Raw genomic sequence first — 15,120 nt, 5'->3', positions numbered from 1 at the left:
CTCATTGGACGAGCAGTTACCTTTCATATAATCTTTCTTTTATTGTGTTCATTCAATAGATGCCTTCCTAAATTCACTTGATGACCTGGGAAGTGACAGAGGGCTAGGGATAGAAAGCTACGTGAACACTCTCTGGACCTCTAGGAGCTGGTGATTGGTGACTGCGAGGACAAACAAACAGCTGTTAGATAATATGAACCCATGAGAGCTACTGCTAAAAGGCAGTGAGCGAGGAGCTGACAGCTGGCTGGCTGGAAGAAAGGACTGAGGTTGGGAAGGGCACAACTTCCCAGGAAGAGAGGCTGGGAAAGAACATCTTGAGGGGAACACAAATATGGGGACAAGCACAAAGAGAAGAAGGCTTTGGAGGCTTCTGGGAAATATAGAAACGGTACCTGTAACAGTGCTGTCCAGTAGAACTAGAATGTGAGCCACATAAAACATTATCCAGCAAAAGAAAGAGGTGAAATCAAAGTTAATAATGTATTTAACCCAATACATACAAAATGCTATCATTTTATCATATGTATTTAAATGTTATTTTACATTTTTCTTACACTGTCTTCAAAACCCAGTGTATATTTTACACTTACAGCACACGTCCGTTCAGACTAGCCACATTTCACGTGCTCAGAGCCCCATGTGGCGAGCGGCCTCGGTGTGGAGCGGACCAGGTCGCTAGCAAAGGTATGTGTGGGGGTGGCAGGGGGCATGGGGTGGCGTGAGATGGTCAGAGAGGAGGTTGGAAAGGGAACATGGCCAGGTGGTGAGGGGCCTTGAATGGCATGACGTGAAGATTTAAAGCATTGTTGGGCAATGGTAAGTCATTAAAATTAGGACCAGAATGCTGAAGGAAAGGTGGGCTAGAGATGAGTGGAAGCCAGGAGTGGGCTTTGTGGGGCTCTGCATACTGTGAAGCCTCAGTGCACAAAGCTGCTTTTCTGCCCCTTTCCCCAGCCAGCTTCGCCTCAATGCCCCTGGAGCCTTCACTGCAGCAACCCTGCACAGATCCTCCCCTGCTCACACTCGGTCCAAATGGTTTGTTACAGTTCTACTGCATCCACTTTTCTAGAATTTGAACACATGTGTCCATCTCCCTCACTAGACTGTAAACCAACTTGTAATTCCAGGTTATGATAAAAACAAAACATTTCTTCAGTTATAAGCAACTTTGTTACAGAAGTCAAGAACTTTCCTGTCCCAAACTCATTGGTTTTCCAGGTCAGCTAAATTTGGTGTCACTGTAACGTCTGTGTATGTGGGTATGATACAAAACCTACCTGTGAGTTCATTTATGTGCTAATGTGCTAGTGAGAAGTCTGATCAGCCTCTCACTGGCTGTGTGAACCTGGGCAGTTTATTTTACTACCTATGCCTCAGTTAGCTCTTCAGTAAAATGGGTATTATAAGGTGCCTAACTCTGTAGAGCAGTCGTGAGGATTACATGAGCAATTGTGCAAAGTACCCAGAACACCGCCTGTGGCAAACTAAGCCCACGGTGTTAGTTATTAACAAGTTTATTATTGTTATATGTTAGCACCTAAATTATAAGCATTTAGGGCAGATGGAAATAGGTGGGATACCAAAATTAGAACCTTCTTTCATAAATCTATACATTGTCTGCTACCGTATGAAGCCGTAATTGGAGCACTTGCATCAATGAAGAGATTGCGGTAGGCAGAACTCTGGTCTCGGATTCCAGTCCCTGGCATCCATGCTCTTGTTTAACTCTCTCTCTTCCTGAGTGTGAGCAGAACCTGTAAATGTGATGGGATCTACTCCTATGGTCAGGTTACTGATCAGCTGACTAATTGGTCAAAAGGGAGGTTTTCGTGAGTGGGCCTGACTTCCAAAGAAGGTGATACATCTGAGAAACACTCCTACTGTCCTGGAAGAAGAAGCAAACTACCACACTAGGAGGGGTCGAAGGAGGGGCAAGTGGGAGACATCGAAGGTGACTCCTGGCTGCCAGCTGGCAGAAATCAGGGACTTGAGCCCTACAGCTGCAATGAACTGAAATCTGCCAACACCCTGAATGAACTTGGGAGGCGTCTCAGCTGAAGGTCTCCAGAGGAGGCCACAGCTCAGCCAACACTTGGTTTCACCTCATGAGACCTGAGCGGAGGACCCAGTGAGGCCACGCAAATATCATCTTCAATGGCGACAGAAACCAACATGGGGCTCGTGACTTGATAGATGGCTTCAGTTGCGGGTTCTAATATGTACCACCTCATTTGGACTTCCCCCAAGAATATCAGGGCTCCCCGTCACATGCACAGAGCTGCTTCCAGGCTCCTAAGGGCTGAGCGGTATACAGCAGAAAAGTGTAATCGTGAGCATAAGGTACAGACAGGATTAACATGAGGAGGGAAATATCACAAAATTTTTCCCAGAGGTGGAGATATACAAATTGTTTTTTGAAAGATGAACTGGAGTTTTGCATATGGACAGAGAGAGAAGGGTAGTCTGGACTCAGAGAACAGCAGGTATACAGGCACAGACAGGTGACAGCGGGGTATGGCAGGGATGAGCAGCAGTGCAGACCCTAGGTCGGGAGGCAAGGCAAGAAGGAGGGTCAAGTGTGGCAAGCTCTGTTTGTCATGAATAGGAGCAAAGGAAACCAAGCGCAGAAAAGACTCAATCAAATCCGCATTTTGAATTGGCCATTTGATCGAAACACGGACTTTAAAAAATGACTCTCAAATTAATTTCAAACTTAGAGAAAATATGCAAGTACACAGCACTCCATTCGTTGCCCAGATTCCCACCACGAACCACATAGCACGTGCTCCACTTGTCTGTCACCCAGCTGTTATTTACCTGTCTACACACACACTTACTTGTGATCATTAGACTTGTCCTGAATTCTTTGACAAAGAACTTCGGGTATGGTTACTCATCACTCCGAAACACTCCAGTGTTTGTTTCCCCAAAACAGGGACAGCCTCCGCTCCACAACCCTCCCTCCAGTCAGGAAGTCAACATGGATACAACTCTACTGTCCAAACGACAGACCCCTTTGTTCCACAGATTGTCCCCAAAGCCCAGATCCCACACAGGAACACACGTTGCATGTGGTTGTTGTGGCTCTTCAGTCTCTTGCAATCTGGAATAATTGATTCCTCAGTGAGAACATGGGGACCCTACATGGCATCTGTCCCCCGAGTCCCTATACTCGGGTCAAGCTTTCTCAAGCTCTCTGGCAAAATGTCCCAGAAATGCTGCTGTGCTCCTCTTTCCCTTAAATTGGTAAGTATCTTGTAGAAAGTATTCTGGTATTATTCCTTATCAAACCTCACCTACCATCCTTAGCCTCCGTTGATAACTCACTCTTATGCTACAATGACTGCTAAGTGGGGATTTTCCATTTCTTTGACTCCAGTGACTTATTTTTTTGTGCCTTCATCACTCGCTCATTCATCTACATCAGTGTGGGCTCATGGGTTCCTATTTTACTCCCTGGCTTGTAATCTGCCAATATCATCCTTGATTTTGCTGCTCAGATAGTCCCAGACTTAATCAGCAAGAGCCCTTCAAGTTGCCTCCCATGTCCTTTGACATTACCTGATTCTTTGAGCATTTTCTTACCTCCTGGCACAACAAAATATTCCAGGCTTATCTTGTATTTTCACTGCTCCAGCCCTGAAGTCAACTATTTCTCCAGAGATCTCTGGTTCCTTTTATTGGAGAATAGTATTTAGAAGCCAAGATGTGGGAGTTACTTGTGCTTATTGGTACTGGGGTACCATTGCTTCTGGACACTCTCAGCAGACAGAAATAGAAGATATACTTTTTTTTAATTTTTAATGTTTATTTATTTTTAAGAGAGAGAGAGGGAGAGAGAACAAGCAGGGGAGGGGAGAGAGAGAGGGAGATGCAGAATCCGAAGCAGGCTCCAGGCTCTGAGCTGTCAGCACAGAGCCCGACGCAGGGCTCGAACCCATGAACTGTGAGATCATGACCTGAGCCGAAGTCAGACACTTAACCAACTGACCCACCCAGGTGCCCCAAAATAGAAAATATTTTTAGGCCTCTTTATACATATGTATCAAAACACATGAGTTCATACCTTCTCCGAGTCCAATCCATCACATCAAGGCTCTTTCTGGCCTCTCCGTTTCCATGCTTGTAAGATCTTCTCCAACAGCAAGAAAGCTGACTTTCATTATCGTCAATGTATGCATCTATTTGCTAATATAACCAGGCTGAAGAATCTACTTGCCACTGCCTCCTCCGTGGTGGGGAGAGTAACCCCCACCAACTCTCCGTGGTGGGGAGAGTAAGTCTCTGTGGAAATTTTAAAGAGGGCAGGATTCAAGGGCTACCGGTCTATAATCATCTGGGTAAGCAAGAAAGGACCAAGCCCTTTCTGATTCTTCTGGTTGCATGACACAGAAATGTACTCAGGTGGCTCGGATAGTAAAGAATGTGTGGCTGTGTCACCACAGGAGCATCTCTGAGACAGGAATAGGAGTCTTGGTGAGCGTGGGCAAAAAGAGTCCCGGTTAGCTGTATGAAAGGGAGAGAGGCAAAATGTGCTCCCATCCTCTACAGTGAAACTTATGTAGAGGTGATAGGGAAGGAGCGAGGACAGGAAGAGTTAGAACAGGCAGACAGGATAGTTGATAAGGCCCAGACCGAGGTGAGAGGGGATGTGAAACAAAGCAGAACGGATTGAACTTAAATACAGGAGGCAGCACTTTTCTCTGAAACTGGAAAAGTTGAGGGCAGAGGCTGGAACTTTACCGTTTTTTACCAAATCAGTCACAATGAGGTTCTTCTTTCCTCTGAGAAAGCAGTGCCTTTCATTGGAGGAGTATCGGCACAGAAGGTAAGGAAGCGGGTAACATGAACAGATCCCAGGAAACCAAGGGGGTTAAAGATACTAGCAAAAACCTAAGAACCGAGCTGGGTCTGTTACTAGCTTCCATACAGAATGAGATGCACTCTGCCTTGCTGGTGTGCAAGTGGCCAGAAGTTCAATGGGGTCATGAAGGAAGGCAACTGAGGCTGGGAGGTTGATTGGTGTGCAGCCTGGACACTTCTCTTCAGCGCATTTTACATCCCTAAGCTGCTCAGGTCAAATAATCTATTGCGAATGTCCACTCAATTCTTTATGGTCCTACAGCTTTTTAGAGGGAAGACCATAGGACAGAAAAGCTCAGCCCCTTACTATGTTAACAATGTAATTACCTGTCATAAGCTTATAACAGTCTTGAGGGAGAGGTGGCATTAGAACATTTAGCTGTTGCAGAGGAAAAGGTTTGAGACTTGTTATTTTGTATATTTACAACAATGTACTTTGGTGAAGGGCAAGAAACGGAAAACCACTTTGTCCCTTGCTTGATTTAGTGCCCTTGCCCAAAGCTGACTGTTCCAGACCTTAGAGCAATGTTTCTGAAATGAGATATATTTACGTATCTCCATGGCCACACACACACACACACACACACACACACACACACACGCACACACACACACATGCATACGTAATTCCATTCGGACCTGAAGATAAGGGGCAAAGAGACGTGTTGTTTATTCATTCAGTACCTGCTCTTCCAGGCACTGTGCTAGCCTGGAAATAGAATGATAAACATAGTAAATACGGTGGTTGCCCTCATGGAACTGAAAGTTGAATTGTTAATGAGACTGCGGCAAAGCCATGAATGCGTGCAAATGCTTCCCCCCACTCAAAAAGCTCCAGTTGGCAGCGGATCTTTGATTTGGGGTGTCTAACGGAGCTGTGGTGGCAGTTTAGCCTTCGGTTGGCAGTCCTCTTTGCCTTTATGGCTTTTACTCTCTTATCTGCACCACAAAGCGGTCTGTCAAGGTTTTTGTCCTGAAGACACCACGGTTTGACCCTGCAGCGACAGAGTTATCGAGGTATTATTCCAGAACCCTTGCCATATGGCAGGGAAGAACTTGTCACATGAGGTACACATTGAATCAAAAGCTTAAAAACATGTAGGTGTGCTCTATTTCTCATCAGTGAAGTCCCTGCCCTTCCTGAAAACGATCAAGGTCACCAGTCACAAAGATTTGAAGAGGAAGAGGGAAAAAACTAGCTTTGTTGTTATAAATGGAATTAAAATTTCCTTGGAACTCCATATGCTCAAAAACGCTTAACTAGGAATTACCCTGATTGAGTTTACTGGAAAATAAAGTAACCAAGGGCCGTGGTTTCTCCTCAGGAGTCGCAAGTGGGGTCTAAACTAGTACTTTAAGCAGGGAGTCTGGGGGCGCCTGGGTGGCTCAGTTGGTTAAGCGTCCCACTCTTGGACTCAGGTCATGATCCCAGGGTCGTGGGATTGGGCCCCGACCCGCTTTGCGCTGACCATGGAGCTTGCTTAAGATTTTTCTCCCACTCCCTCTGCTCCTCTCCCCCCGTCACGCGCTCCCTCTCTCTGTAAATAAGCAGGGAGTGAGCAGGAGGTCACCATTTTTCAAGGAAACGACAAAGCATTCTACTTAGGAGCCCAGGCGCTAGGGGGCAGAGGGGTGGGGCTCAGTCCGTCAGGAACAGGCTCAGGGTTTCCGCTCCGGTAGTGACCTCAAGGTTTGAGAGCTGGAGCCCCGGGGCGGGCTCTCCGCGGACAGTGTGCAGCCAGCTTGCGATTCTCTCCCTGTCTCTCTGCCCTTCCTCTGCTCCCGTGCGCTCTCTCAAAATAAATCACTAAACTTCAAAAAAATAAAAGGGAGTGCAGGTGCTTGGATTCACCTCGGGCACATATTGAAGCCAAAACTCTTCATTTTACATACACAAAAACCAGACCTCCCCTGTTGCATTTTTCACAGCTCTAGAACAGCTGGGAGATTTCCAGAGAAGCATCCTCACGCTGTGGCGTTACCGGCACGACCAGAACGTCAACGATCAGAAGTGCGCTTGGCTTTTTTTAACATCTTACAAGTGTATTAAACAGGAACTTCCGGAAAGTGGGCGAGTGTAAGACACACGCTGGAACGTGCACTTCTCGTTCCACAAAAGCCTTCCAGAGAATGCCCCCCAAGGTCACGCGGCCACTGCGCGCCCGGCCGGGCCACAGCCTCCCCGCGCGGTCACGCACCTACCCGCCCTTGCGGAAGCGTAAGCGGGTAGGTCCCGCTCACGCAGCGTAGGTACGCGCCCTGGATGCAGGCCCGCGCCCTGCCGCCACAGCGGCACCCCACCCACCCACGTGACGACGCGCCACGCCGTCTCAGCGGCGCCCCGCACGCCCAGTGTGTTTTCCGTGCCAGCCCCACCCACTCCCGCCTCCTACGGCGCCCGCCCGCCCCCGCGATGAGGTAGCAGCCCGGCCCCGCCCACCCACAGCGAGTCCGTGGCTCGGGTCCAGGGCCTCGCCCGGCCGCCGCGGTGGCGCCCAACTCGCGCGGTGACGTTCACGTTGACCCCGCCCACTCCAGCCTCAGGTCTTGCCCGCATGATGACGTCACCCGTCAGCCCCCGCCCACCCCGCGTGGTGACCCAGGGCCGCGGCCGGCCGCCTCCCCGCCCAACTTGCGTGCTTGCGTCGTACGCCGCCCGCGGGCGGAAGCGCGGGCGGGCGGTAGCGGCGGCGCGGCCCCCTCAGAGGGGCGCTGGTGCGCGGGCTGAGGCGCCGCGGCGGGGAAGGGACGCGAGCGCTGCGCGATGAGCGGCGCCGGGGACCGCGGCCCCGAGGCGGGCGCTGCCCGGGCCGAGTCCCCGGGCGCGGCGCTGAGCGTGGACGTAGCGGGGCTGCTGGCGCAGCTGGCGCGCAGCTTCGCGCTGCTGCTGCCGGTGTACGCGCTGGGCTACCTGGGCCTGAGCTTCAGCTGGGTGCTGCTGGCTCTCGGGCTGCTCGTGTGGTGCCGGAGGAGCCGCGGCCTCAAGGCGACCCGCCTGTGCCGCGCGCTGGCGCTGCTGGAGGACGAGGAGCGCGCCGTGCGCCTGGGGGTGCGCGCCTGCGACCTGCCGGCCTGGGTGAGTGCCGGCTCCCCGCCCGGGCCGGGGTCGGGTGCCCGCCGGGACCCCGGCTCCGCACCGCCCGGGGCCACTGGTCCGCCCCGCCGTCGGTTTCCGCGGGCTCCGAGCCTGACCGCCGCCCGGCTCCCCGCCCCCCCCCGGTACCTGTCAGGCGTCCTCGCCACTGTCGCCGCACCCGCCCGGCCGCGTCCCTCCCAGCCCCATGTCCCGGTCCGCGCCCCCAGTCCCGCGCGGAGCTGCACGGCTGAAGTGCGTGGCGTGCTTTCCTGAGGTGGCTGCGCCGCGGGAGCCGGGCCCTAACCTCGGCGAGCTCTGGAATGTGCGCTCTGGGCGGCGGCGCCGCGGCCTGGAGCCCGGCGGCTCTCCCGTGCTCCTGGAGAAGTTGGTTTTTCCTGCTCCGGGGAGAGTGTCCTTTCTTGATCGTTCCTGGCACAGGGGAGCCGGAAGGCCCTCCGGAAGATCTGCTGTTGTTAAGATAACTGAAAGTGTGTTTCGTTTTTTTCTCGAGTAACGTCAGACTCGCGTAGGGTGAACTGGATGCCGAAGTGAATTTGGGAGGGGGGGTGGGGAGCTTTAGTGCTAAGAGCAAGAGTCATGATATTGATTATTTTATTTTTACGTCCGGCAGTCGTCCGCATAATTTATTTCTGCGGCAAGGGAACTAGTGCGGTGGGTGTCCTCTTCTCGTCACGCCCTGATTCTGTGTTACCCGCGAGTTGCTGTCCCAGTCCTGACGGCAGGAAACGGTGCTCGTTTTTAAATGACGTTCGCATGAGGCTCGGTGTAAACTGGGCGTGAATATGGCCCGCCGGTGAAATTCAGAAGGGTCACTTTTCCTTCAGAGGAGAAAAGGGCTTGGAGAATGAGCGCTGTTTCCAGTCCTAAGACACGTGGGGAGTCAGGCATGCAGCGTGTGACCCAGGCCGCCCGGAGCCCGACGGACACTGCCTTGGGATGACAAACAGAGAGCCTCCTAGTCGGGGACCTTTGGGATTGAACGTTCTGTCAATACTCGGTGACTGTGTGGTCCGATCGTATGTTGGAGACCCAGAATCACTGCGTTTAGCTTGAAGCGAGCGGGGAGGGCGAGGGAGGTGTGGCAGAGAAGTCAGTGACCGGGCCTGGAAAGCACTTTGGAAATGCAGGGCTCGTAAGTGGCATCTGTGTCGATGCTACAGCAAGCTAGAGGAGGTCGCAAAGGAGCTAAAACAGAGTAGGGACGGTACCGAAAAGCGGCATGATCCGGGCTGAAATTAACAGGAATGGCTAATACCAAATTTGCCTGTAAAAATCCTTGTGAAATGCACACTGGTTTCACGTAGCAAATGAAAAAATACCATGTTGAAGGACAGGACAAATTCCTTTTTTTTTTTTTTTTTTTTAAACAGAATAGGGTGATTAGCCAGAGATTCTTTTCTTGGGTTTTTCCTTTGTGACTCCAACTGATGAAGCACGATGTTCATCTCATAGAATTTACGTTTTCTCCATAGCTTTTCACTTGTTTATTCCAAATTTGTATTTGTGCACCTCCCCCCCCCCCCCCCCCCACTTAAACATGCCTGTGCTGCTTAGAAAATTTCTGGATTAACGTAAAATTTCACGGTGATCATATCCAAGAAAAGCATTAGGAGTCTGGGGTTTGAGAGAGATATTGTAATACCCCTCCGTTATTGTCATAATAAAACCAGTGAATCACACTGTCCGGAAGTGTGCCTGCTTTTCTGCTACAGCTAGGGAGCAGATCAACAAGAAACTTTGTCTAAGGAAAGTCATGATATCTATATTAGTAATACTTTTACTGTACATACTCTGGTTCTTGGGCTTCTGAACTTTGGAGCGGTATCTTGCTTTGAATAGGATTTATCTGTACGTGTTTTCATGGTGTGTCATTGACAACTATGATTCATAGCCGGGTGGAATCCTAGGAAAACATGAACTAATGTGGTAATCACTTCCTAACCTCACTTGTGGATACATTCACCGACCATTTTTATCTGTAAAGTAACAATTTATACTGGATATGGAAAATGAGATATGACTACTTTGAGTAAAAAAGAAAAATATATACCGTTTGTCATTAAGGATATGCAAAATGGCTCTCAATTAACACGTGATAATCCTGTAAGACTTTGGTCCTACAGCTTTTTATATAAGCCATGTTATTATTATTCACTCTTTTTTCCCATAAAAAGGGAAAAGTTTGAGTTGATGGATCAAAGACTGGCCTTTTGTCATGGTGGTGTGTGTCTACCCTGTGTTAGTTGGGTCCTATAAAATAAGACCACAGGTAAAGAATATTCTTGAAGAGATTTTATAGAGTTGAGTAAAGACAGTTTTCCACTGCTATTTGTATTTATTTGAAATATTAGAACTTGGTAGGGTGAAGTCTGCCCCTTTCCTGCTTTTACAGTAAGCTGCCAGTACATGCTGATTGTATGGCTGCAAACAGAAAGCCTGGGGGGCTCAGTCATCTCAGCGTCCAACTTCTGCTCAGGTCATGATCTCACAGTTCCTGAGTTCAAGCCCCACATTGGGCGGACTGATGTCAGTGCAGAGCCTGGAGCCTTCTTCGGATTCTGTGTGTCCCGCTCTCTCTGCCCCTGGCCCGTTCTCATTTTGTTGTGTGTCTGTGTGTGTGTGAAAAGTAAATAAGCATTAAAAAAAAGAGAGAGAGAGACCCAAATCTATCACATACAGTACTACTTAACTCTTTTGACACTTGGTCTTTTATTACTTTCATACTTTGGTACTTGAGATTTAAAGCACTGGGCTTCCTTGTTAGGCTTTTTGGGGGGAGAGCTGTCGTGTCAGCTTCCCATAGTTCTGGGAAGTCCAGAGTTGATCTCTAGCCAGAGCTGAATACATACAGGCCAAGGATCAAACGAACAAGAGAAAAGAAGACACTTTGGTCTCATGTGAAGGAACGGCAAGTATTTGTTTTTACTCTCGGTGTTAATCCTTGACTTTAATAAAATTTGGTGAAGATTTGTAACAAAATAGTCCATGTAGCTAATTCAGGAACAACAGTTGAGCTATTTTAAACTGTGGTTGCACTTAGATCCTAGAGTGATTATGTGCTTTGAAAAGATGTTAGAGCCCTCCTGATGGCTGTGATGGGGATGCGATGCTGCTTTGGGTTTTTTAATTTATACTGGCACTGCTGTTCACAGAGGAGGACTGTGCACACTGCTTTGCTCTGAGTATGTGGACTAAATGCTTCATCAAGTGGGAACAGAATGCCCCAAGTGTGGCACACATAAAGCAATAATATCTTTTTAGTTGAAACTAAATAATGGATTTAAATTTAAGGTATATGCATTCATCAACTTGTATGCTCTGGTTTTAATAATACTTCTGTTTTAGACTAATATTAGTTTCACTTTACATTGTGAGATGGGAGAATCTAGAGCTAGGACTGAACTAGGAATAAATATAGGAATTAGAAATATATGGAGTATATTAACATTGTGTTAAGTATATTTATAAAATACAGATCTCCTGCAAAGAACCAGTTTTGAAAAACTATACTGTTCTTGTTAGGCCTAGTGAACATGTCTTTTCTGGAGGTTTTCATGATCTCTACATTGGTCACAGCATTTAACTTCGAATAATATCACAGACATTGTGAATATGCTAAAAACCATTGAATTGTACACTTTGAATATTTTAATTTTTGAGAGAGTGCAGGCGAGAGAGGAGGACAGAGGATCCTAATTTGCTCCACAGTGACAGCAGCGAGCCCAATTTGGGGCTCTAACCCACAACTGTGAGATCACGACCTGAACCACCTAGGCACCCCGAATTGTATACTTTAAATGAGCAAATGGTATTGATGTGGTTTTTAGAGTGGTGGGGAAAGGTGTCTGGAGCTGATGGCCAAGAAAGAATTCTTGAAATGTCTTTGGTGCAAAAGGTGGGGTTTTTTTTGGGGGGGGGTTGTTTTTGTTTTTTTAAAACACAGGGACAGGACCTGTGGGCAGAAAGAGCTACACTGGGGTTATGAAGAGTGACTAAGTATATACCATCAGGTTGGGAGGGGGTTAGGGATAGTCTCTGAGGTATTTTGGAAACAGGTTTTCAGGACCTTGAGGGGCTAGCTGCTGTTAGGAAAAGGTCATTTATTACTGTTAGTAAAAACTCAGTCTTGAAACCCTTCGGATGTACATCATTGGGCCATATGAGCTTGGAGGCTGATTGCCAACATGTATCTTGGGGGGGGGGGGTGGGGAAGGTGGTGATAAAAGAGGTTTCCAAAGGAATTTTTCTATGTTAGAGTAGGCTTACAGGATCCTGGGGAGTCTGCTAAGATAACCTTTTGCCCTTAGCGAAGTGTCATCATTGAATTCCTAGAGGAATGTCACTCTGCCTGTTTCAAGGACTTGTCAATGGGCTGTAGTCAGTAAGGAAATTTAATTTTTCATTTGCCTTTGTTTCCTATATCAGCGTGGTGTGTGCATATCTCAGTAGTGCTATTAAAGAGTATCAGGGGCACCTGGGTGGCTCAGTCTGTTAAGCATCTGACTCTTGATTTCTGCTCATGTCATGATCCCAGGGTTGTAGGATCCCAGAGTCAGGCTGTGTGCTGAGCGTGGAGTCTGCTTAAGATTCTCCCTTTGTCCCTCCCCTGCTCTCTCTTGTACACACACTGTCTCTCTCTATGGTAAAAAAAAAAAAATAGGGGTGTCTGCATGGCTCAGTCGGTTGAGTGTCTGACTTCAGCTCAGGTCATGATCTCACAGTTTGTGGGTTCAAGCCTCTATTTATCTAAATAATTTAGATTTTTCACACTGCTGGCGGTATAGAGCCTGTGGGGTTCTCTCTCTCCCTCTGCCACGCTCCCCTGTTCACATACTCTTTCAAAAAAATGAACTTTTAAAAATAAGTGAAAAAGAAAATTAGTTACAATACAGAGTAAGCCATACATACGTCCTTGCTTGTGGAATTCCGACGAAAAACTGTGTTGTGACTCTTTTTTACATTTTATTCAGTTTTTTTAATTCCACTCTAGTTAACATACAGTGTTACATCAGTTTCAGGTGTGCAATATAGTGTAAAACTGTTGCAGCTGTAAAAATTATTGTTCCAACTTAAATTTGGAGGCATTTTTAGAGAATATTTGATGAACAGTGTAGGCTTAAGAATGATAACTAGGGAGGTAAATGTTCTTACCTTGACCCTAATGTTACTGTAAACGTTGGTACCAGAATGTCTAAATAAATTCTGATTGAATGACATAGAAGTCATCTTTCAAAGATATAAATAGCTTGGGGCGCCTGGGTGGCGCAGTCGGTTAAGCGTCCGACTTCAGCCAGGTCACGATCTCGCGGTCCGTGAGTTCGAGCCCCGCGTCGGGCTCTGGGCTGATGGCTCAGAGCCTGGAGCCTGTTTCCGATTCTGTGTCTCCCTCTCTCTCTGCCCCTCCCCCGTTCATGCTCTGTCTCTCTCTGTCCCAAAAATAAATAAACGTTGAAAAAAAAATTAAAAAAAAAAAAAGATATAAATAGCTTAAATGTGTGGTTTTCTGTTGTTCTAAACTCCTTTGATTCAAGGTATTGATACATACTTATGTATGTTTAAGACTTTTAGGGTATAGAATGGTTTGTTGTATATTAGATTCATTTTATCATAGCATGATTTTAGAATGTATTTTTTTGTGGTCTTTTGCGTTTTATTATATTTTGCTAAATCATTACCTTTTTTAGATCCATGACACAGTGCTGCCTCAGGTGAATTTCCTTTTATCCATTTAAGGATCTGGGGGCACCTGGGTGGCTCAGTCGGTTGGGTATCTGACTTTGGCTCAGGTCATGATCTCACAGTTCGTGAGTTGGAGCCCCGCATCGGGCCACGCTGACAGCTCAGAGCCTGAAGCCTGCTTCGGATTCTGTCTCCCTCTCTCTCTCTGCCCCTTCCACACTCACACTCTGTCTCTATCTCAAAAATAAATCAATAAAGTTAAAAAAAATTTTTTTTAAAGATCTGAGGACCTATTATATGCAGAAATATAAGAGGTCATCTCGCCTTTATGTGTGTGCTATCTTTTGGGTAGATAGGAGGCAGGATGTGATGGCCCCAGTGCCATGCTTAGTGGTGCATATAGACATGCGTATAGACATATTTATGGACATTTAAGAATAGAGGGCATGGCATTATATTCTGTGGGAACAGCAAGATAACAGTGCCCAAGTGGGAAATCAGGCATATCCTGTGGTGGGAACGTCAGAGCCCACCTGGACTGTCCCATCTGGAGGGAGCTGTACGGGAAGGTGATGGAAGGCAGTAGAGGCTCATCAGTTGCTGTGGGTTCAGGGGTGAGGAGTAGATGTGCTCCAGCCGGGGTCCCCTGTTCTCAGGGCAGATCTCCCAGTTCACAGGGAGCCTGTGCTAGGCATAAACATAAATTCTGCTCTTGAGACTCAGAGTGTTTTGGCATTGGAGGAAGGGGAGATAGTGATGTATTCAGAATTAAGCTTGTGAGATCAGAAAATGGAAGCTCTTGTGCAGTGGCATGGAATTCTCTTCTTGCTTCAGCTGCCAGAAAAACAAGCCAAGATTATTGTTGGGTTGTTGAGCACTTTACCTGGAGGGAGCTGGAAGTGCAGCCCACCTTCCTTGAATAGACCATTCTCTCTAACGGTCTTGTTGTGCTTAAGTAATGAGTCACCTTGTGTTCTTTTGGAGTTGGGTGGGGCACAGTTCTTACGTAAACAGTATCAGTGGTTTCTTTTGTGTGCCATCACTTTTCCATTAAACATGTTTTCTTTGTGAGTTTTGTTGTGCTGTTTCTCCCTGTCACTGACCTTTTTCATTTATTTTTCTTGCATTAAAAAAGTCCTATTTTTTTAAGGAAACCCTTTTATTTTTGTGAATTTTTCCTAGAGATTACATTTTAAGGAAGTAGCTTGATTTATGCCTGGGGATTAGAAACGAGCCTGTATGGATTCATTTATTAACTTCAACCAACACTTATGTTCCAGGGCTCCTGCTAAGGTGCTAGAAACAAACGTGAGTAAGACAGGCCTTAGAAACTCAAGAATATACCCATTGGTAAGAATACAGGTGTATATGTGATCCTAGTTTTAGTCATAGTATGCATTTGTAGTTTGTTTTTTTTTTCAGTGAAAGTAATAGGTACTCGTTTCCTTAATCCAGGAAAAAATATTAAAAATATCACT

General features: G+C 47.2%; 1 protein-coding gene across 4 annotated transcripts in view; it reads left to right on the top strand.

Moving 5' to 3' along the window:
• Positions 1-7,507: 7,507 nt before the first annotated feature.
• ESYT2 (extended synaptotagmin 2) overlaps positions 7,508-15,120 on the top strand; it is an 82,304-nt gene continuing 74,691 nt past the window's right edge. The window contains exon 1 of one of the 4 annotated variants that reach the window (XM_045496363.1): positions 7,508-7,942. In XM_045496363.1, coding sequence (XP_045352319.1) covers positions 7,631-7,942 — 312 coding nt within the window. In that variant the 5' untranslated portion in view covers positions 7,508-7,630. The remainder of the gene's footprint in view (positions 7,943-15,120) is intronic. The other 3 variants (XM_045496364.1, XM_045496361.1, XM_045496362.1) reach the window with 3 other exon arrangements.

This window comes from Leopardus geoffroyi, chromosome A2 (genome assembly GCF_018350155.1).
Source record: "Leopardus geoffroyi isolate Oge1 chromosome A2, O.geoffroyi_Oge1_pat1.0, whole genome shotgun sequence".
Taxonomy (NCBI): Eukaryota; Metazoa; Chordata; class Mammalia; order Carnivora; family Felidae; genus Leopardus; species Leopardus geoffroyi.
Note: the sequence above shows the minus strand (reverse complement) of the source record. Positions and strands in the feature narration are given on the sequence as shown.